General features: G+C 33.4%; 1 protein-coding gene and 1 pseudogene across 2 annotated transcripts; both read left to right on the top strand.

Annotated features, from left to right (window-relative positions):
* Window positions 1-1,472: 1,472 nt before the first annotated feature.
* LOC130945967 (purple acid phosphatase 3-like) lies at window positions 1,473-21,010 on the top strand (annotated as a pseudogene).
* On the top strand, window positions 2,005-5,236 carry LOC130943876 (universal stress protein PHOS34-like). Of its 2 annotated transcripts, none has more exons than XM_057871949.1 (3): window positions 2,005-2,812; window positions 4,559-4,602; window positions 4,925-5,236. In XM_057871949.1, the coding sequence occupies exons 1-2, from the start codon at window positions 2,071-2,073 to the stop codon at window positions 4,564-4,566; spliced, it is 750 nt and encodes a 249-aa protein (XP_057727932.1). In that variant the 5' UTR covers window positions 2,005-2,070; the 3' UTR covers window positions 4,567-4,602; window positions 4,925-5,236. The 2 variants fall into 2 exon arrangements, with proteins under 2 accessions (XP_057727932.1, XP_057727931.1); XM_057871948.1 differs by having other exon boundaries at window positions 4,545-4,602.
* Window positions 21,011-22,859: the final 1,849 nt, after the last annotated feature.

Raw genomic sequence — 22,859 nt, 5'->3', positions numbered from 1 at the left:
TCACTTTCGTGAGGGGCCAAAAATGGATACTATTTGTAACAATGCTTATGAGTCGTTTAATGCAAGGACAAAGCATGATAGGGCGAAGCCTATCCTCACATTGGCAGAGGAAGTTAGGAGGATGATAATGAAGACCATGATCGAGAATAGGCAGAAACTGACAAACTACCAGGAAATTCTGCCTCTAGTGCAACAAAGCAAACTTGAGGCAATGACAAAATTTTCTCAGCATTGGTCCCCACAATGGAGTGGTGATCAAAATGAGGACTTATACGAAGTTCAAGGTTGACTAAGTACAATGGTTGTTGATTTAGAAAAGCGTACTTGCACATATAGATATCATGGTGTTAAACACTATCAAGTCTTACAGTTTTTTAAGGCCTTTATTTTAGAAACTTTATTATCTTTTTATGTCTCTGATTTTCCATTTATTTTTTTACATATGATAGTGTGAGTAATGCATAAATACATTTTCTTCACATGTGTACTCAAAATCCAAGTTGCCATTTATAGGCTCTACTTTTAGTTTACAATAGTTTAGCCATGATAATTGGAAACAAAAAAATCAGAACCCTAAATCAAACTACCATATCACATTCACTGTTTTCTACTTGTACATATATGACATGCAAAGTAAAGCTCCTACTAAGATGACTATTATAAGACCAGTAAATTTGAAACACATTAACATTTTGAGTACTTTGACTTCTACTTCTAAACTACCTATTCTCCATGCTAATTTAACCTTCCAATCTTCATAATCAATCTCCAATTTTCCATCAATTTCTGGGACTCCCTTTCGACCTTCTGCAACAGCTACATGTTCATTTTTCTCGACTCATTTAAAAAAAATTGTAGTGGCTCCCTTTTTGAAAACATTGAATAAAATTGTTAATCCCACATAAAGAGTGAAAGCTAAGATGATGCTATCATTCATACAAAATTAAACTCACCCAATATTTTGGATATGTATGAAACAACCTATCTAAATTCTGTGATGTCTCAAATTTCTTAATCAAAGTTTTTAAACTGTAGAAACAGATTTTCTCATCGTTTTCCCTTCTTCTTTGCATGGACGAACTCGAAGCATAGCTACCATGTGAGTGCGACAACAACCCACCACCGGGACCTCCACTTCCACTCCCCATCATGGCGCGGAAATTGACTTCCTTCTCCCTCAACAGTTGCTGGATCTGTGACAACACTCAAGCAAGGCATTCATGTTAATGGGAATATGGGAATTAGAGTTTATTTATTTGAGACTTAAGGACTAAATTGATGCATAACCCAAAACATATCTCGTCAGCAATATATACACCATACTAGGTGTTACTCGTATTACCAACTCACGTTTCAGGTTAGCAGATTTTTAATAACAGCGTTACGAAATTAACAGAAGGACAAACATAATTTAAAAATATTTATTAAGGACTAATTTTATTAAAAAAATAATTCAAAAATGAAAATAAAGAATGCGTAGTCTTTCGGATACAATTTTGAGTATTAACCCGGAATTAGATATTTATTTTGTGATCTCAACGGGATAACTTATGCGACAATGGATTAAGTGGAGTGCATGATCCAGCCTTTCAAGAATCATTCCCCAAAATCTAACAATTAATGAACAAACTTTTCAAATTAGAATTAAATAAAAAATACGTAACTAACCATTCTTTTTCCTTGTATAGTTTTGGGAAATCATGACTATAGAGGAAATGCCAAGGCACAATTAATCCCCGTCATTAGATACACAGACAACAGATGGATATGCTTCAGATCATAATATGGGAGTGGATCCTCTCCAGTGAAAAAAAAACTAGATGGTATCCAGTGGAAGATCTCACCATTCAATACATTCTCTCTCTCATTTATTGTTGGTTCCACTCATAAAATTAAAAGTGGGAGATTACACTTTATTCTCTCCAGTGACAAAAAAAAATGGAGAGGATCTATTTCCTCCTAATATCATATATTCTCAATGCAAGAACTAAGCAAAACTACTCCAAAGTCCAAAGTCGTCTTCAAAAACAACATTACCACACTTTCAAGAAAAAAAATTAAAAAAAGAAAATGCAGCACAACCAAAATGTCGATATTGACCCTCAGCTCCCCGAAATCAAAATCCACCACCCTTCCGCCGCAGTCGCCGCATCCACCCCGACGCCCACTGCTGGCGCCCGCCGCAAGATCGGCGTAGCAGTCGACCTCTCCGATGAGAGCGCCCACGCCGTTCGCTGGGCGGTCCACCACTACATCCGCCCTGGAGACGCGGTCGTGCTCCTCCACGTCAGCCCTACCAACGTCCTATTCGGCGCCGATTGGGGCTCCATCGACCTCTCAATCAACACTGATCCCGTCTCCGAGGAGGAGGCCGTCGCTGCCGCTAACCATGGCGGCGGAGACAATCGTCGGAAGCTGGAGGACGACTTCGACGCGTTCACGGCGTCGAAGGCGGCGGATCTGGCTCGACCGCTTAGAGAGGCGCAGATTCCTTACAAGATACACATTGTGAAGGATCATGACATGAAGGAGAGGCTGTGTCTCGAGGTTGAGCGGTTAGGGCTCAGCGCCGTCATCATGGGAAGCAGGGGATTTGGCGCCGTCAGACGCGGCAGCGACGGGAAGCTCGGCAGCGTCAGTGATTATTGTGTTCATCACTGCGTCTGTCCCGTTGTGGTTGTACGGTATCCCGATGATAAGGACGCTGAGGTTGCTGGTAGCGCTGCTGCTGGAGGCGGTGCTCCTGCTGCAGTCGCGGTGGTTAAGGAAGGCGAGGCGGTGATCAAGCCGGTTCCGCATGAACATAAAAAAGGTGTTGAATTTGTTCGTTTGTTTCATTTTTTTCCCCAACGACTTGTTGATTTTTATTTTGATTTTGCTTTTGTGAATTGTGCAATTGATTGATTTTTCTGATTGAACCTGTTATTTAGTTTATGCTAATGATTTGAAGTGTGTATATTGAGTTTCAACATGATCTGCAAAGTCATGGTTTGATCATAAGCTCATAACTAAGAAGTTGCTTTCCGCTTAGAGCATGTTATTCAGTTATTGTTTATTTGTTTGCAGCCCTAAACTATGAACCAAACTAAGTTGTGGGTGCTTTTGTTCTTGGATTTGGTTACGGAATTTATTGCAGTTATAGTAAGAAGCAACTTTTGTTGTTGATTTTGTGAATTGCAGAAATAATTGCCCGTGCTTGAGGATTTAAATGTTTCCTTTTCTCTATCAAACATATTGTTCTTCGCTGATGTTATGGATTGTGATTGGGATATGGACACATAGTTGGTTCGATAGCAGTAAATCATGAGATTAATGCTGTGTTATATTTAGCTTTTGGTTTTGATCCTGGTAATTTAGTAGTGGAATGCTCTGAGGCAGGGTTGCTATTATTCTACAGATTAGTATTGTTGATTTTGTGATTAGTTATAAGTTTTCTAATGAGTGCTCTAAGGATAGTTTGATAAGGTTTCAAAATTGGTAAGTTTTTATGAAAGAAATAAACTTCTGAAACTCCGAAGGCATTCAATGCATTCAGAACCCTAAGAATTTGTCATATTGGAAAGCTTAATAAGTGTCTCTAGGGCGCTTGATAGCAAACCCCTAATTGATAGATGATGTAATAATCAGTGTTACATTGCTCTCAATCATGTTATTTATGACTAATATATATCAACGGTGAATCAAAACCAAGGTTTTGAATGTTAGATCTGTGAGTTGTTGATTTTAAATCTGCCCCTATTTGTGCATCTTTTTCTACAGCATGTGAAGAAACTAGTCATTGTATTTGATCCCCAAAGCATATCTACTATGCTTGCCGCTGCAAATTTCAAATATGTAGTGTGGTGCTGCGTTGTGCATACACAGACTTTGGCTAATCCCAAATTAGATAAGACATGGTTTTATGTAAATATTAATTTAGATGTTATGGGCTTATGACCTAGGGACAAAGTTGCCTTGATATTGCATATTTGCATTCCACATGGTTTGTGATAATTGTAAACATTAGAGCCAGCTGGCCAGGCATCAACTATTATTGATGAGGACCATTATGCTGTATAATGCTGTGGTTCTTCTTGAACCTCTATTGTACTTCACAGTTTCTGAATTCTGAAATCAGATATTAAGTTGCGAATAAGTATACATGTTTTGTTTAGCTGGTCATTGATGTTTATTTAGCTTCATAGTCTCCATTTATATATACATACTTGACTAGCTAGATTTGTTGCTGCAATGTTGATTCACATAAGGTGCCACTTAGAAAGTATTTCCAAAGGATTTTATCATTTTCTTAATGAATGTAAACAGTAAATGTACGCAATGGCTCAATATGCTCTTGTTTCTATTCATTCAACTACTGATCATTGGTGAACACTTGGCATTCTTATATTAAACTGAGGCATTGCTTGGATGAGTGTTGATTCATTGAACTATGTTATGTGAAACCTCTATTATTAGTGAATGTGCCATATATTGATTGTTGATATTTCCTTTGTTTGTATACGTACACTGGTTGTAAAATTGAAATTTGGCCTCCTAATTGTTAGTTGGTTTGGAACAGAGGATTAGCTGGAGCCAAGTCATTGCTTGATCCTGTCTCATGAGGTGTGCACTTCAACATTTTTAATTCTTTCTTTTGTTGTTCCTGCTGTGTCTCTAGATGTTAAAAGAAATATAGTGTTTTAAGTTATCAACTTATCATCGTCTGCTCTTCATGGTTCTGTTTGCACTTGCACCGGCAATGCGCTTGTACAAAGTATTCCTCTTGCTCATTCAAGTACTTATTAGATATCTGACATAACCATTGTCATTACTCTCTTTACTTCATGTTTCAGCCTCTTCTATTAAATTTCTTCGAGTCTCATATATCTTGGCCTGTTAAGTCCTGACTTATGTTCTCCTTCTACGCATTTGTTTTTCATTGCAGAATGTATCATCTGATTCTAGAAGGGATTCACAAAACGTTTGTGGAGTGCTCTCTTTCTTTTCCTGTCACCTTGTGCTTAGAACATATCCTGCATATGAACTCTGGAAAAGATTAAGGACAGCTTCGTTATGCTTGTTGTGATCTTGGTTGGTTTAGGCTTAGAGGATTTGTTTTCTCTTTCGAAACGGTATATACTCGCTGATGTTGTAGATGTAAAATGTCTCTGCCTTTGAACACTTTATGGGTAATTGTTCTCAATCTGCATGTGGGATATCATATTATATAATATAATGAGTACTCCCTATTTAGCTAGATTATATCAACGAATTGCAATGATGGTAAAAATTGCATGTGCTGAACTAATAAAATATGATATACTGTAAAATTGAATGAATTTGTATAAGCAAAATAGAGAAAAATGTCAATCAAGGAAAAATGGCAATAAGATTTGAGGCATTACCTTGGTGTTCATCAAGTATCCAATTCAACTGTTTGGGAGCTGCTATCAGTCCAAATCTTGAGTTCCATTTAGGAATGTATCATGTAAGGGTTGATTCGAACACTTGATATTGGCTTAAATAAATGAGTGAGCTAATTATTTGATTGGTTCTGTTGTATTGCAATATTTTTTTGGTTTTTCACGTATTCACTAGCTCAATAAATCGTGGATTAATCCATTTTTTGGTTGGACTAGTAAGATAACCACTAAATTAATTTAAATTGATTTGTCCCGATGCATTATTGTTGCTACAATGGGCTTGTTTAATTTAACTCGCCCAAGGCAAAACAAAAAGATTGGGGGACTCCAAAAATATTTATCAAGTATTATATAGATTACTAGTATTTTTACCTGTAATAACATTACGGAATATATTTTTTTTAAAATTATGGTTCATTTTGTTCTGACAATATAGATTATGTATGATACAAAAGATTTATAAAATCAAATTATTTTTACAAAAAAAATCATAGGCTGACAAAAGTCTCTGACTAAAAAAACCAATATATCTATAGATAAAAAATCAAATAATAAAATTTTTAGTTATTATTTTTATATGAAAAAGTCTCATTTTTTATTAATAATTAATTTTAACATTCGTTATCTAAAATTTAAAACAAGTTAACGTGTATACTTTTATATTTAATTAGGTGTTAAGTCTATTGCACAAATAGAAATCATTAATTTTTATACTTATTATTTAAATATAATATATTTTCTCTCTCTCTATATATAAATATAATTAGATATTAGTATAAAAAATTATACGGATAGTTATAAAATTAACTCAAAACTAACTTTTTTAAAACAATTGAATCTTAATTCTAACTTTTAATTATAACATTCGGTAAAGTACTAAATTGGTCCATCATATTTAGGCGTAATCCTGTTTTGGTCTTTAAGGTTTAAAGTGTCCTATTTGAATAAAAAAAAAAGTTTTATTTAGTTTCAATGTAGTCCCACCGTGAGATTAAAGTTAAATAATTAACAGAATGTCCTAATGACAGTAGTATAAGAACAAAATCGATAATCTGGAGAACAAGTACAAGTTTCAGAGGCACAAAATCAACTGTGGATGCATTAATACATTTATTTATTATTTTTATTATAATTTAAATGAAATATTTTCTATAGAACTAAGGAGAATGATAAATAAATGTATTGATGCATTCATAGTTGATTTTGTGCCTTTGGAACTTATACTTGTTTTCCAGATTATCGACCTTATTCTTGTACTGCTGTCATGTAAGACATTTCGTTAATTATTTAACTTTGACCTCACGGTGGGACTAAATTAAAGCTAAATGAAACTTTTTGGAATTCAAATAGAACACTTTAAATCTTAAGGACCAAAACAGAATGTCACCAAAACGTAAGAGACCAATTTAGTACTTTACCCTTATAATATTAGTATTCTCTCCAAATTATATGTAATAAATATTTGAAAGAAAAAAAATAAAAATATAGATTAAAAAAATAAGCAGTGAAAATTTAAAATTAAATAAAAGACTAAAAAAAATATGTATATAATAATAATATTTTTTATTTGAATTATATTATTTTGTTTTCTGTGGAACAGAAAGGTAGAAAAAATAGAGAATGAGAGAAAAGAGAGAGAAAGATAAAGATGAAAAATGAGAGTGAGAGTTTGTTAACTTTGGAAGAAAAATTTTTATTTTAGTTATAGTAAAAAAAATATCCGATGACATATTTTGATTTGTCAAATTACTAATATAAAATATAAATTATATATAGTAAAAATGGTAGAGAGAAATAGAAAAATGGAGAGAGGTAGATAAGAGAATTTAGGAAGAGAGTTTATTAATTTTGAAAAAAAATATTTTCGCTCAATTTTAATAAGAGAGTGTCACGTGACACATTTGATTATTAAATTAGATAGTAATATATGATACATACTATAGGTATATTTCAATTTTAATTTTAATATTTTAATTTTAATTTTAATGCAATTAAAGAATGTCATGTTGTATATTTTGATTGTCAAATTAGTAATTAGTCATTGATATTAATATTAATAATGATATATAAAATAGATAGAGTGGTTGAAGGAACGAGAGAGATAGAGAAAGGAAGATGGAGGAGGGGAGAATTCCTTAATTTTGGAGAGAAAGATTTGATTTCAATTGCAATTAGGGAGTGACACGTGGCAATTATAGCATAAAAACAGGGTATCAAGCGCCAAAATTGGAGACATGGGAAGGTTTGAGCGAGAATCCATCTACAAGCATTGATAACTGAAAACTCTGGAAGAAAATTTGGAATATGAATGTTCCGTCGAAAATCAGGATATTTTTGTGGAAGATAGCTCAAAACATTATTCCAGTAAACTCTAATTTATACAAAAGAAGGCTGCAGGACAACTCAATATGTTCAATTTGTCAAAAGGAGGAAGAAACGGTGGAGCATGCGATGTTGCTTTGTGAATGGACCAGGAAAACTTGGTTTGGTGCACAATGTCATTGCATACCTACCAAATACACAGTAACATTATTTGGTAATTGGTTGATAGACAACATTTTGAAAATAAAAAAGAGTGGAGGGGATGACCACGAAGACAGAATCAGCAGAATTGGATTTCTATCTTGGGAAATATGGAAAGCGAGAAATAAGGTAGTATTCTAAGAACAACAAATAAATTCTAAAAGTACTATCATAAGAGCTGAATTAATGGAGAGAATTCACAGAGAAGCAAAAAATCAGGAGAAGACAGTAACCAAAGAGTTAAAAAAAAAGAAGCACTCAACAAGTAAAATAGAGACCTCCTCCTGCAAATTGGCTTAAAGCTAATGTTGATGCTGCCTTTGACAAGAAAATTGGAGATGAGGCAATTGTTGTAGTATTCAGGAATGATAAAGGGAAATTAGAGTTGGAATTCTCCGGAAGAATTAAAGCTCACTCTAATTTAGCAGCTGAGGCAAATACAATTATAATAGTAGAAAATTTGGGAATGGGAAGAACACTTATTGAATCAGACAACTAATAATTAATTCAGGCAATAAAATCTCAAGGTTCAATAGGAGAAATTGAAGCAATTCTGCAAGATATTCAAATTCTAAGAAACTGATTGCTAGATAGTGGGTTTACCTGGATTCCTAAGAATGAAAATCGTTTGTCTTATACAATTGCTCAGCTAACAAACTTGAACAGATTGCAGGCGTCATGGTGCATATATCCTACACAAGAAATTGCGAAAATATTAAGAAAAAAATTCGGAATGTCTTGATAATTCATAAAAGATGGGGTTAGTAGAGGTAAGACAACGAGATTACAGATAGAGGATATAGGAGAAGAACCTGAAACACTGTGAGTTCAGGAAGTGACTCAACCTCTGGAGCGGAGCTTCTTGCCGAAATGATGCCAACAGAGAGACCTGATGTGGACTTCATGAATCAGATCACGCCTTGATTCCAGACTTGAGGATCAATCGAAAAATGAAATTAATCATGATCTTAGTGTGAAGGCCATGGAAGCTTATCTCTTGATCTTACAATTCAACGCCTTGAGAGGGAAAAGATCATATTGAAGTTTGGATTTAGGAGAATTTAATTATGGGTTCGGGTAGGATTTTTGAGCTTAACCCAAAACAATAAAAAAACTTGCCCAAGCCAAAAATAAATTACGTATTAAATGTATATAATGAAAGTGCCTATTAATATATTATTATCTGAAAATAATTAAAAATGATAAATATTTTATACTTAAATTAAGAAATCTTATATTTGAATTTTAAAAATATTATTGTTTTATAAATTATATAATAAAGAATATTTATAGAAGAGAAATCTGAATACCATTTCTTTTCCATCGTTTTTTTTATATAACTTACAGGGTATTGGATTCGATGGTTCCAACACGTTTGGATTACTTAATGGTCCCATAACAAAACATATTTTTTAAGTTTTTTTAATAACTGCTAAATAGTCCTTTTCTAATTTTAATTACAAATTAACCCCATATATTTTATTCAATTATAAAAACTATTTTTAATTTATAAATTATTATTTTATCATTCATCTATTATGTTTATTAACAATAAAAAACAAAAACAATAACGAATTAGATCTTCCATTGATCGTAATAAAATTTTTGTGTTTCTTTCCGAATTAATCGTTTGGATTAGCAAAACAATCGATTGAATTTCAATTTCCCATAACTCAATCGATTGGACTACAGGTTGTTATCACAAAACAATCGATTGAAAATTGCAAAGCAGCCTGGTTTTCGCAAAAATCAATCGATTGGTCATATTACCCAATCGATTGAACGATGACTAAAATGTGGGCTTTTAATAATTCAATCGATTGCTTATACACCCAATCGATTGAATGCTTGAAAACAACCTGAGGTCTCACAATTCAATCGATTGGTTGTGTTACCCAATCGATTGAATTCATCAAAACAATATGGATTTGCCAAATTCAATCGATTGGTTGTGCTACCCAATCGATTGAATAACTACGCCGTTTTAAATTTTCTTATCGTTAGAAAAATTATTATCTTATTATTTATTTATCTTATCTTTAAAATTCTATCTTTAATTTTTAAGGTTTTATTTTGATTTAGATACTCTAATCTTATCTTTTCCTTAATATTAACATTATAAATTGATGAATAATCTATCACCAATTATTCAATCCCACCATTGGAATCGTGTATCAATCTCTTTGATTATAAAAAATTTCATTGTTTTTTTTCGGATATCCATCTACTTAATTTCCAATTTTTTTTTTCATTTTTTATCCGTCTATTTAATATCCAATATTTGTTCATCATTAATTGATCTTCACAATATCAGCAAAGGTCCAATCAATTTTTTCATTATAGTGTTCAGAAAACAATTTATCATTTTGATTACAAAATCCAGGTCAGTGAATAGAATATCTAATTTTGTAATTTTTCGTTTCGATACTTTATTCGTGAAATTGATTGTGTAATGAAAAAGTATTTTTTTATCTTTTATTAATTCACACAATTGAGAAATACTAAAAAGTAAATAAATTTTAATATTTTTTAATATTAATTAACTATCAATCAGAGACGGACCCAAAGGGAGCGAGTACTGGCCCGGATCCCCAAAATTTTAAGAAACTATACTTATATATAAGATTTGTGTTTAAAAAATAAAAAAAATTAGTAATTAAAACGATGAATTGTTTTCTGAACACTACAATAAAAAAAATTGATTGGACCTTTGCTGATACCGTGAAGATCAATTAATGATAAACAAATATTGGATATTAAATAGACAGATAAAAAATGAAGAAAAATGGAAATTAAGTAGATGGATATCGGAAAGAAGAACAATGAAATTTTTTATAATCAAAGAGATTGATACACGATTCCAATGGTGGGATTGAATAATTGGTGATAGATTATTCATCAATTTATAATGTTAATATTAAGGAAAAGATAAGATTAGAGTATCTAAATCAAAATAAAGCCTTAAAAATTGAAGATAGAATTTTAAAGATGAGATAGATGAATAATGAGATAATTATTTTTTTAACGATAAAAAAATTTAAAACGGCGTAGTACACAATTCAATCGATTGGGTAACACAACCAATCGATTGAATTGTGAGACCTCAGGTTGTTTTCGAGCATTCAATCGATTGAGTGTATAAGCGATTGAATTATTAAAAGCCCACATTTTAGTCATCGTTCAATCGATTGGGTAATATGACCAATGGATTGATTTTTGCGAAAACCATGCTGCCTTGCAATTTTCAATCAATTGTTTTGTGATAACAACATGTAGTCCAATCGATTGAGTTATGAAAAACCTAAAATTCAATCAACTTTTTGCTAATCCAATCGATTGATTCAGAAAGAAACACGATTTCACAGCCTTGGACGAACGTCACGGATCAAATATAAACTTTAATCGATCGGAATGGCCAAAAATTTTATTACGATCAATGGAAGATCTAATTCGTTATTGTTTTTGTTTTTGTTTGTTAATAAACATAATAGATGAATGATAAAATAATAATTTATAAATTAAAAAATAATTTTTATAATTAAATAAAATATATGGAGTTAATTTGTAATTAAAATTAGAAAAGGACTATTTAGCAGTTGTTAAAAAAAATTTAAAAAACATGTTTTGTTATGGGACCATTAAGTGGTCCAAACATTCTGAGACCATCGAATCCCTTGCCAACTTACGGCTTAGTAGGCACCGGATTCGATGTTCTCAAAACGTTTGGACCATTAAATGGTCCCATAACAAAACATGTTTTTTTAAGTTTTTTAATAATTAGTAAATAGTCTTTATCTAATTTAATTATAAATTAATCCCATATATTTTATTTAATCATAAAAATTATTTTTTATTTTATAAATTATTATTTTATCATTAATCTATTATGTTTATTAACAATAACGAATTAGATCTTCCATTGATCGTAATAAACTTTTTGGCTATTCTGATCAATTAAAAGATTATATTTGATCCGTGACGTTCGTCCAGGACGGTAAAATCAATCGATTGGATTATCAAAACAATCGATTGAATTTCAGGTTTTCCATCACTCAATCGATTGAAAATTGCAAGGCAGCATGATTTTCACAAAAATCAATCGATTGATCATATTACCCAATCGATTGAACGATGACTAAAATGTGTTTCAGAAATCCCTACCAAATGGCAAGATCAAGCAAGTTTTCTTTTTCGATCCAGATGGTAACGGTTTGGAGGTTGCAAGCCGGGAACAAGATTCCTAATTACTAGTATGTTTCTATGTATAACTATGAATCTATGATATGACGTATTGTGTTTGTGCCTTATCGTTTAACAATACTTGTAATCATGACCAATTTATATTATGCATGCTATCTTCGAGTTTCCAATCGAAGGCATTGATCAACACCCTAATACATCCTCTGCCAATGGCTAGCTTGAGTTCTTCTATCGCTTTTGTCATAACTTTTGGATTGCACAGTAATTCAATCGATATAAATTTTAAACTCTAGTAAGAAATTTTACAAACCTTACTTAAACCTGGACAAGCGAATTAGCAAGTGAATTTTTACGAATGTGATGGTGAATTGGTGATTATCAAAATAAGTCGAATATTGAAAGAATTGGTCACTGTCTCGGGTGATTTACAAAGAATTTATGGATATAGTACAACTTTCTCGAGAATGAACATAACAAACAGGTTGCAGCAGTTACTGCTGGACTGCTGGTCACTTGGATTAGTGGCTTCTGTTGAATACTTTATACAACAACAAATGCAGGTCCTCCAATACTTGAAGAGTGGTATCATAACATCTTAATAGCTTCACTTCGCAGCACCTGGGCCGGAGAGGGGTAATGAAACTAAAAAGTTATAAGAAACTCAAGCACAATGATATGATAAAATCATCTCTGCTCGTTAAAGACATCATTGATTCATTTCTACCTTGTGCAATCCAACCATACTGGTTCTCGTACTAAATAGATTCAAAAACTAATTAGTCTCAGGATCGGATATTTATTCCCATTCCATAATTGCAAACAAGCCACAAAAACAGTATTTAGAGGAAAACAGAAAAGTCAAAATCATGGAACTGCAATCTGAAAAGAAAGTTGAGAACTTGAGTAATAAGAAAGTTGAAGAATAATAAGAAAGACAGGGTAACCATTCACGAAACAAGTAGTGTGAAATAAATAAATATAGGAATGTTTCTGTGTGGGGGTCCATAATTAATAAGAATGAAAGGGAAAAAGGTAGAGGAAAAGCGAAGAAGAATGAACTAGTGTTGGCTATTCCATTAATATCAAGTTCTAGATATGCAAATTCATATTGTTTTGATGATTTCAATCGATTGGGTAACACAATTGATTGAATTGTGGACCTCAGATTATTTTGAAGCATTCAATCAATTGGGTAGTATAAGCAATCGATTGAATTATTAAAAATCCACCTTTTAGTCATCGATTGGTAATATGACCAATCGATTGATTTTTGTGAAAATCATGCTGCCTTGCGATAAAGTTTATTATGATCAATGGAAAGATCTAATTCGTTTTTGTTTTTGTTTTTGTTTTTAATTGTTAATAAACATAATAGATTAATGATAAAATAATAATTTATAAAATAAAAAATAGTTTTTATGATTAAATAAAATATATGAGATTAATTTGTAATTAAAATTAGATAAGGACTATTTATCAGTTATTAAAAAACTTAAAAAATATGTTTTATTATAGGACCATTTAATAGTCCAAACGTTTTGGGACCATCGAATCCTTTGCCGGCTTAATAGACACTTTCAACTATTTTTCTATTATTTTTTTAAAAATAAAATCACAAAAAATTAAAGACTTTTAAAATACTAAATTAAGTACACAATAAATATATCTATCTTATTGAAAAATAAATTGTTCAAAAATTAATGGTTATAATATTATTTTGATAAAAAAATAAATATAAAACAAAATACATATTAGTTATTTACAAAAGATAAATTATATTTAAATATCATAAATACATGTTAGTTATTTTTTAAAAGTGTTAGGTTAAAATATAAATCTAAATTTAAAAATTTTTTTATTTTCCTATAAATAGTAAAAAAATAGAAAGATAAATTAGCTTATTTTTTGTTTTTTTATAATTATCTACACAGTAAATATAAATAAATAATTTTTATTATCTTAACAATATATAATTGGATATATATGTAAAATTATTTTTATATTTAGGATTCATCAATGATTAAATTTTAAAAATGATGAAAAAGATAAAATTTTGACATTTACAAATATTTTAAAAATAAAATTTTAAATTGTTTAATAAGTATTTTTAAGATACTTTTAAGTAATATTTATAGAATAATATTACTAATATCCATTTATTTTCTTTCAATGCCCTAAACTGTTTTCTTATTTTTTATTTCTTTAATTTTATTCTCTTTACTATTAGATTTGAGTAGGAATTTTAAAGAAAACACACATTTTAGTATTCACGGTTGATATTTTATGTTAGATTTTATTGTCTTTATTCTTGTTCCAAATTAAACTGATTCATTAAGTTATTGATATATTATTATATATGCAAATCTAAATAGGTATATTATATGTGGATCAAATTTTGTCACCAAAAATAATATTTTTTATACCATGTTGTTTATTTAATTTTTTTCCTTTTTATTTATTTTTGCTGACATCGTATGTAATATGAGCGTCAAATTTTATTTATATTACTATACTATTATCATTTACATTCAAGTATGTTATTATCATTTACATTTAATTAGTAAAAAAATAAATTTTATCAACTAATAACTTTAACTACTTATACATATATAAGTAATGATATCATGATATATATATAAAGGGATAGTATGAGGAGCCAATAGAATATTTGTACAATGTGTATAATGGAGGTTTAGGGAGTATTAGAGATATAACTATTAGTGTTATCTTTTTCTATCAGTTGAACTTTTGAAATGAGTGGTATTATAACATAGTATTAGAACTTTAGATTCGAAAAATTAAGAATTTGATTCTTGGTGAACCAAAAAATTACTAATTTTTGAAAAAATATTTATTATTCTTAATACTTTTTTTAGATAGTATAAGAGATGTTAATATTTTTATTGGTTGTTTAAATTTACTATATATTAAATCTCTTTTTTATGTCAAATCATGACACAGAACCATATCTATAATAAAAATAAGTAGAAACTTTCATATAATTTTTACTGGTTGGATTTTCTCAATATGCAATCCACATGGTTCCATAGAAAAAGAATACAAATCAAAACACCAATGTCATGCGAATTCTCACTACCTACTACCAAATTTAATTCAAATACACTAAAAGATTTTAAATAACAATGTCATGCGAACTCTTACTGCCTATTCCTCTTACTGTCTATTCCTTTCTTTTCAACTCTTTGAATTTAGTGTTGGAATATTATTAGGTGAGATATCTAAGGTATTTTATTAAAATAATAATCTGTATGTTATTTATATTTTTATAATGTGATCATTATAAATTTTAAAATTTTTTATTAGTATAAAAAATAATTTTTGAATTAATTGTAGAAAAAAAAACTAACAAAATATTTCAGACAATACCAAAATGAAAGTTTTTCCATTTCAAATAAAGATTCAACCCTTTATATAGCCAAAAATGTACATTTAGTCCACTTTCCAATTTATGTTAGGATGCACTCTTAACCAAGCAACAAAACTCTTCAAGTGAAGGAATTTATGTCTTCTTTTTTCTTCCAATAAGTTCTCTTAAGTAAAATACACAATTTCTAAATATTCAATCTGTGTTACCCATGTAAAAGGAATAACATTTTTTTCAAAAGAATGTAGAAACAAAGTTGAAGAAATAAAACGTGACTTTTGTATAATTTTACTGAAAATAAAAAATGTTCAATACTCAATATTATAATAAGAAAAAATAGTTATTATTATAAAAGTTTTTGTTAATAAATACTTAGAAAAATGAAGGTGGTGGTGGTCTATTAGTCACAAGACTCACAACAATAGGATATGTAAAAAGTACCTACCAAAATCTTAACAATTAACTTGCATTGTAAGTTTAGACTTACTTAATATTAACGTTGAGAAGGTGGCTCCGGATGGGCCAGTAAGATTCAACGTCTTTGTGATTTGAAAACCTCTCTGAAGGTGGAGGCCTCTAAAGCGTTGCGTCGAGTAGAAGAGGAAGAGAAGCGGACGTGATATTAATTTTGATGTTTCCGTATTGGCGCTATTAAAACTATCCGTGTCGTTGATCTCAACCTTGGGAAGAGGGCTCAGTTGTCCCTCTCTCCCATTTTTATATTTCATATGGATTTTGAACTTATGCCTAAGGGACTGACTTGTAATGAAATTGTATTTATGGAATCTTTTTTTTTTGTTTGGCTGAAAGTTTTTGTGTTATGGTTGCCGAGTTGATCAATTCGGAATACCGCATATGCTATCTTTTAAGTTTAATCGAGTTATTATACTGAATATAAGTAGGTAAACTTACGGATTTAATTACTGAAATAGGAAAACTTTAAATTTTTTGTTGGGCCTCCTTAAAACCTTTCCTTGGTCTTTGTGGGTCCAAAAGGTGAGGAAAGAGTGCCTCCCGATTGATAAGATGACCAAAGAAAATACAAAGTTACATAAAAGGTTCAGCATCTACGAGTAATATCTTTTACGAGTAAAATTTTTTAAGGTTGACAACGTTCCAAGTTCTGGGAATGATGGAACCATTGAGTCATTCCAGCTGATAAGCTCCTTTTCTATATACTTCACGAACATGGTAGGGACTTCCCAATTTGCCGCTAGCTTCCCTTCGCCAGGCTTCCGAGTCCCTATATTGTTTCGCTGTAGCATCAAATCCCCTTTTTCGAAGACTCGTTCTTGATGACTCGGTTATACCTGAGTGCTAGCCATTGTTTGAGGGTTGTCTCCCTTAAATGAGCTAACTCTCGAACTTCGTCCAACAAATCTATCTCTACTTCTCAGTCAATGGTCCCGATAAGGAATCTGGGACTGGGTTCTCTGATTTTCACGGGAATTACTGCCTTCGTGCCGTAAGTTAGGCAGAAAGGCTCCAATTGCTGATTATGGGCTGGTGTGATACGACCAAAGAACTGAGCTGAGTTCATCTGCAAAGTCGCCCTTTCTCTATTCCAACCTCTTCTTGATGCCTTTTAGGATCACTTTGTTGGTGGCTTCGACCTGGCCATTGGGATGGGGATGCTCGTCTGAGAAGAAACTTTGCTGAATCCCCAACCCTTCGAGAAAGCTGTGAAATTTTTCACTAGTAAACTGGGTCCCGTTGTCGGAGATAACGACTTCAGGGATGCCAAAGCAGTTAATTATCTGCCTCCAAAATAATTTTCTGCAGTGTGTTGCCGTTATGGTGGCCAGAAAATCGACCTTGGTCTACTTAGTGAAGTATTCAGTGGATACTATGAGGTACTTGAGCTACATAGGGGATATAGGAAAGGGGCCCATGAGGTCGACTTCCCATACTGCAAATGGTCAGGAAGTCGTGATGGGAGATAGTTCCTCCGCAGGGACTTTGTGAAAATTGTCGTTCTCTTGGCTCTTGACACACATCCTGACGAGCCGCATTGAGTCGTGGATTATTGTTGGCCAGTAGTAATCTGTTCTTTTTACTTTTTGGGTCAAACCTTTTCCTCCTGGGCTTCCCTCAATACGTAGTCTGTTTGATCAGGGCAAAGTCACATCAGAAGTGGTTGAGAGGTTCCTTTTCGATATAAAGTTCCCTGGACTATTGTGTACTTGGCTGCTTCCCTCTTTATTCATTTCTGTTCCACCAACTTATCGTGGAGTTCGCCTTCTTCTAAGTGTCATCTGATCAGGGTTGTCCAGTCGGGGGTTTCCTGAATGTCTATGACTAAAGCCACCGATGGGCATCTGATTGCCTCATGGATGAGGGAGTGGTTTTCTCCTGAGGACTTTGTGCTAGCAAACTTCGATAGTAAGTCTGGCCTACTGTTTCTTTCTTGGGAAACATGCTGGATTACCACACTGTCAAAACTTGCGCACAACTCCTTGGCCTTCTTCAGATATTTCTGGAGCAGGGGATCTTAGGTCTGATACATGCTGTTTATTTGCGATGTGACGACTTGGGAATGGCCTTGACCACCAGATCCTTTACCACCATTTCTTTGGCTAGGGTGAGTCCCGCCATGACGGCCTCGTATTCTTGGTTCCATTGTATCTCATGTCTATTGGTTTGTCAAAATGCTTTGAAAGGCGAACCCAAAGGATCTTACAGGCAAAGGGGTCATGCCCACAACTATAGGCTCATTCTATCGCGTCCTTTTTCCTGTTAGGGACCTCTCATGTTCTTGGCCTCAGTGCTTGTGCCGTTCGTTGTTAGGGGAACGTGAGCTACTATTATGAGAGTGACCCGGGTTAGTTCTACCTCGCCGTCTTCCATTTTTCTGTTTTGGTGAGTCGAAGAGACGTCTTTTTTAGGGTTATGTTCCTGAGTGTTCCTCAGCAGATAGTTGAAAACGATCTCTGGCTGTGACTTCTCTTTCCAAGTTTTGCAACCTGTGGTGTAGCTCTTGGATGGTTCAAGAATTATTGGTGCATGTCCCCCCGAAAGGGCGTGAACCAGTCTCCGGGTTTGAGTTCGAGCTATTACGTGGCTGGTGACTTGGCATCACTGGACCATGCTTGGCATTCGGGATCAGGTTGGTGTGGGATTCTCCAGGAGATTCTACTCGTCAAAGGTTTCCATTGGGTTCTAGTTGCCCACCAGCCTGAAAGCCATTGGCTTCTTTGATTAGAAGATCCCCATAGATGGCGTCAATGTTCAAAACTAACCTTGAATAATGGGATCCGTGACCTAGCAAAGTTGTCGTGCCTCGCGGTTTTTGGGACTTCATGCAAGCGGTAGGTGGTAAAAACTGCAAAGACACTCTAATGCTCAAGCCAGAGAGAATCTCCCAAGGTTAAGGCTTAGGGATTTTTTGTGTCACATCGGGAGAATCCGAGGCTCCCCTTATATGGATCATTTCGAGATTCCGATATCATCTTTATATGGAAAAATATGATTTTGTATCCAAACATGATTGATGGAATGATTTGTGGTGAACCGGAGGGTCCTGGGTGATTGGAAAGATGGGGACGAATTGGCCCAAAGATCGGATCTTCGTCAAGCCTCTAAGGTTGAGAGGCTAGGTCCGTAACAAATATATTCAATTATCATATGGGTTATTTGATAAGAATATTGTCCTTACAAAATTGTATAAATATAATCTGGCATGTATCGTTCAACTCAAAAGTGGATGCATTAAATGTGACTGAACGAATCATATTTTTCCTAAGTTTTTTTTCACACACAAAGCATATTTACTCCAGCGAACCCAGAAGTTGAAGCAGAAGCAGAAACAGAAGAAACACCAATGAACCAACAACAACCAGAAGCAAAACAACAACAACAACAACAACAATAGATAATAGAATCAAAATAATAACAACAACAACAAGAAAAAAACTAGAAGAACAATGACAATAATGAATAATGAAAATATTAAGAAGAAACATCAGAAAATCATCATCATCGTCAAGAACCCAGAAAAACAAGAACCCAGATGTAAAACTCAGAACTCAGATTTCGCACACGACCACCACCACCACTTTTTCGACGACGACAAACATGAGGGCGCGGCGCTGCGAGACGAGGGCGACAGTGAGGCGACGACGACGACAAGGGCGAGGAGGAAGAGTAGAAACAGCGAATGACGAATAGCAGGAGCGGCGGTAACGAGGAGCAGCAACGATGACCCTTCCCCTTTCCTCTTCTCTCTTCCCCCTTCCCCTCACCAAACCAAACACTCCCGTGATACCCTTTTCCCTTCCCCGTTCAACTCATTTTTTTTAGTTTGGGATATTTTCAGAATAAAAATTAAAAATTTGATAAATATGACGATTTTAAAATTAAGTTAAATCTTAGAGATCATTTTATAGGCAAAAAAAGGCCAATGACAAAAAAAAATTTCAACCCTTATCTTAGGAACCAAAATCGTACTTAACCCTAATAATTAGTTTCTTCAATTTATTGGGCACCATTTATTTCTTTTTCAAACTCCTTAACATAGACTTCAAACACCAAATTTTTTGCCTTCACTGTAATCCATATATTTCTTGCACTAGTTCCCATTGATAGCAATTAATGAGCACTCTTGCGTGCAAAAATAATATACTCCATTTCGAGACATCATCCACCATAACCATATTTTTTAAATTCTCCCAATTTTATAGAACGCATTCTCAGACCACAAGTGTATCGGTAGTGCCATCACCTCCACATACCCGAGCCCCAATGTGGTTTCAGGTCGTCAAACATTGAATTCGGAATAGGGCACTCCATTACCCTATCTCTAAACTTCTCATAGTCCAACATCTCTACATTCGATTCTCTTAGGACCATCCCACTTCTCCGTCTTTGCATCATCACAGTGAATTTGATTGGCTGAATATTAATTCTTAATATACTCATCATCAACTTTTCTTTGTAGACACAAGTCCTTTTGTTGAAAAATACTTCACCCACCCAAAGCCCCATGCATGTTTATAATTGGTGAGGTGCGTTAAGGAAGCGTTACCTTGCTAAGCTTCTAAAGGATTTGGATTTGGAAGATAGTGATTGGACATCATACAATCAAAAGTGTTAGCCATCATGGACCCACCCAAGAACTTCTTAAACATCTCCTTCCACTTCTTCAGGCAAATAATGTTGATTTGTGCATAAACGGACACGAACATTGCTTGGAACACATAAGTAGCTAATTTGTTCTAATAATATAAATGTTTGTGTTGGCAATAACAATGTTGCTGTAAATGGGAAACAATAATGCATGCATCAATATTTGACAAGTGGTGGTGGGTCCAAGGCATGGAGAGGAGATGTGAAAAGGATGATGAATCCGGAGGAGATGAAGTTTTACTACGATAGCCTAGGATTCATGTCAGTACAAATCCATTCAACTCAGATTCAAGTAGCTTTTTTCTATGATGTTTTTGGCAATGTCCTCCGCAACAGGAACAACTCCAAACTTAACTACTACTATGTCATGTCATGAATTACTTCCCACTTCACACTTTCTCTTGTTTCAAACCAACTGTTCTAAGTGTTTGGAAGATTAGCCCTGTGCAATAGAGTAAATAAATTAGTTACGTGTAGTGAAAATTTTTAATGTGACTTGTGCTTTACCATAAGGTGGAATATATTTTAGTTAAGGACATTGTCTATTGCTCTCTTGCATTGAATCTATTAATTAGAATTACTAAGTTAACAAATTGTTAACTATTTACAGTGATAAAAGGGGAATGAAATGAGGAGTCACCAGTCAATCATCACATTGAAATTAGATGAGCGTGGCGTATCTGCAAAGATTTCAACGATCAAGTCAATTCGAGGTTCAAAAGATACAAAAATTAGAGTTAGAAAATATATCTCAAAAAGTCTTGTTTTAGAATTTACAGCTTTTGGTGACTAAAAATTCAAAAAAATTTATGTCTGATTCTATCCTATTTTGCGGAATATGATCCTGATTTGGGTGTGTGACCCTTAAATAAGTCGCTTACACACATCCTAAACTAGCATGGAAATTAGGTCGTAACAAAAATAGTGTTGTTCACTGCATCATTCTTTTGGTGATTTTTTATGTGTTAAGATTTGTTTCTTGATTATTGTTTTCTCCTTTTTTTTATTGGGGTAGGTTACAAATTTTACTTTATTTACTTGAATATGAATACAATTTTGTTAGATAACCAATAAGAGGTGTCGCTAACTTCAGCTAACTTCTATTTAGATTGCACTCCAAGATTCATGAAAAAAAATCGCAAGAATTGTTAATGTTTTTTTTAGTAATTGAATGTTTCATTCTATAAAGGTTAGATCTTATTACGGCCTGGCCTAGGTAATTTGCGAGTCAACCCGACCTACTGAGGACCTGACCCGAACGGTCAGACGCGTAATACTCGCCACGCAACCCGGACACGCGTCCTTGACAGCTTTCCACTGCAGCTGTGAGGAAGCTTCGAGGAAGGTGGGCCCGTCCTTGCAGGGCCCACCTCTGACACGGTATAAATGGGGAAGGACCTGCCCTTCCCCCAAGATACGTCACATATCACCTACCCATCTTTTGCCTGCACACTAACTGACTAGGGCATCGGAGTGTTTTTGCAGGTGACACCCCCTTCTTTTCTCTCCACATCGAGACCTCGTCTTCCCGGTTGGTCACCTCCCGCACAATCACACCGATCGAGGCATTTCCACCATCTCAAATCCCCCTCCCAAACCGTTCGGTAACCGACCAACCGAACAGATCTTTTTAGGTTTAATTACTTTGTTAGACTTTATAGTTTCTAAGAGATGTAAGGTGTGAGAAAATAAATGAATACTTGGAGAGATCTGGGTCCTCTATTTATAGGTAGTGGTGAATATCTTATCTTATCTTATTTGACTAAGATAAGGAAGACGTTTGAATTCAAAAGTTTGTTAAAAGCTTTATTAGTAGGCCGGTTTTGAGTTTTTTGAAAAGGTGATGTGGTTCGGATCCGGATAACCAGGTTCGAGGGTTATTCCGGATGTAGCATTTACGGACCGATCCGTAACAGTTTGAATGAACACCAAATTTTCTTTCATGTCCTTTGAATGTACCAGTTTTGTTTTGATTGCAAATAAATTCTTAAACATTAATAACTGTGGCAATATTTTAAGGGTTTTATAATGAACATAGTGAGGCTAAGTACCTGCAGTATGGCTCTACTTAATTTAATGTATTATATATAAGTTTTAGTATTAATTTTAGTTTAAAAAAAATATTGGATTTCAAAAGATTCATCCTTGCACTGAGATTCTTTCCTATATACTTGAAACTCATTTTCATATTGCGAATTATTTTCATGTGCTGGAGCACATTAAAA

The sequence above is a fragment of the Arachis stenosperma genome, chromosome 8 (assembly GCF_014773155.1).
Source record: "Arachis stenosperma cultivar V10309 chromosome 8, arast.V10309.gnm1.PFL2, whole genome shotgun sequence".
Lineage (NCBI taxonomy): Eukaryota > Viridiplantae > Streptophyta > Magnoliopsida > Fabales > Fabaceae > Arachis > Arachis stenosperma.
This window is presented reverse-complemented; position numbering and strand designations above follow the sequence as displayed.

Excerpts from the sequence above, each read along its gene's own strand:
- LOC130943876 (XM_057871948.1), top strand. The coding sequence starts at position 2,071 with ATGCAGCACAACCAAAATGTCGATATTGACCCTCAGCTCCCCGAAATC. Across the intron at positions 2,813-4,544 it reads TCCGCATGAACATAAAAAAG|TTGGTTTGGAACAGAGGATT; the intron begins GTGTTGAATTTG and ends CCTAATTGTTAG.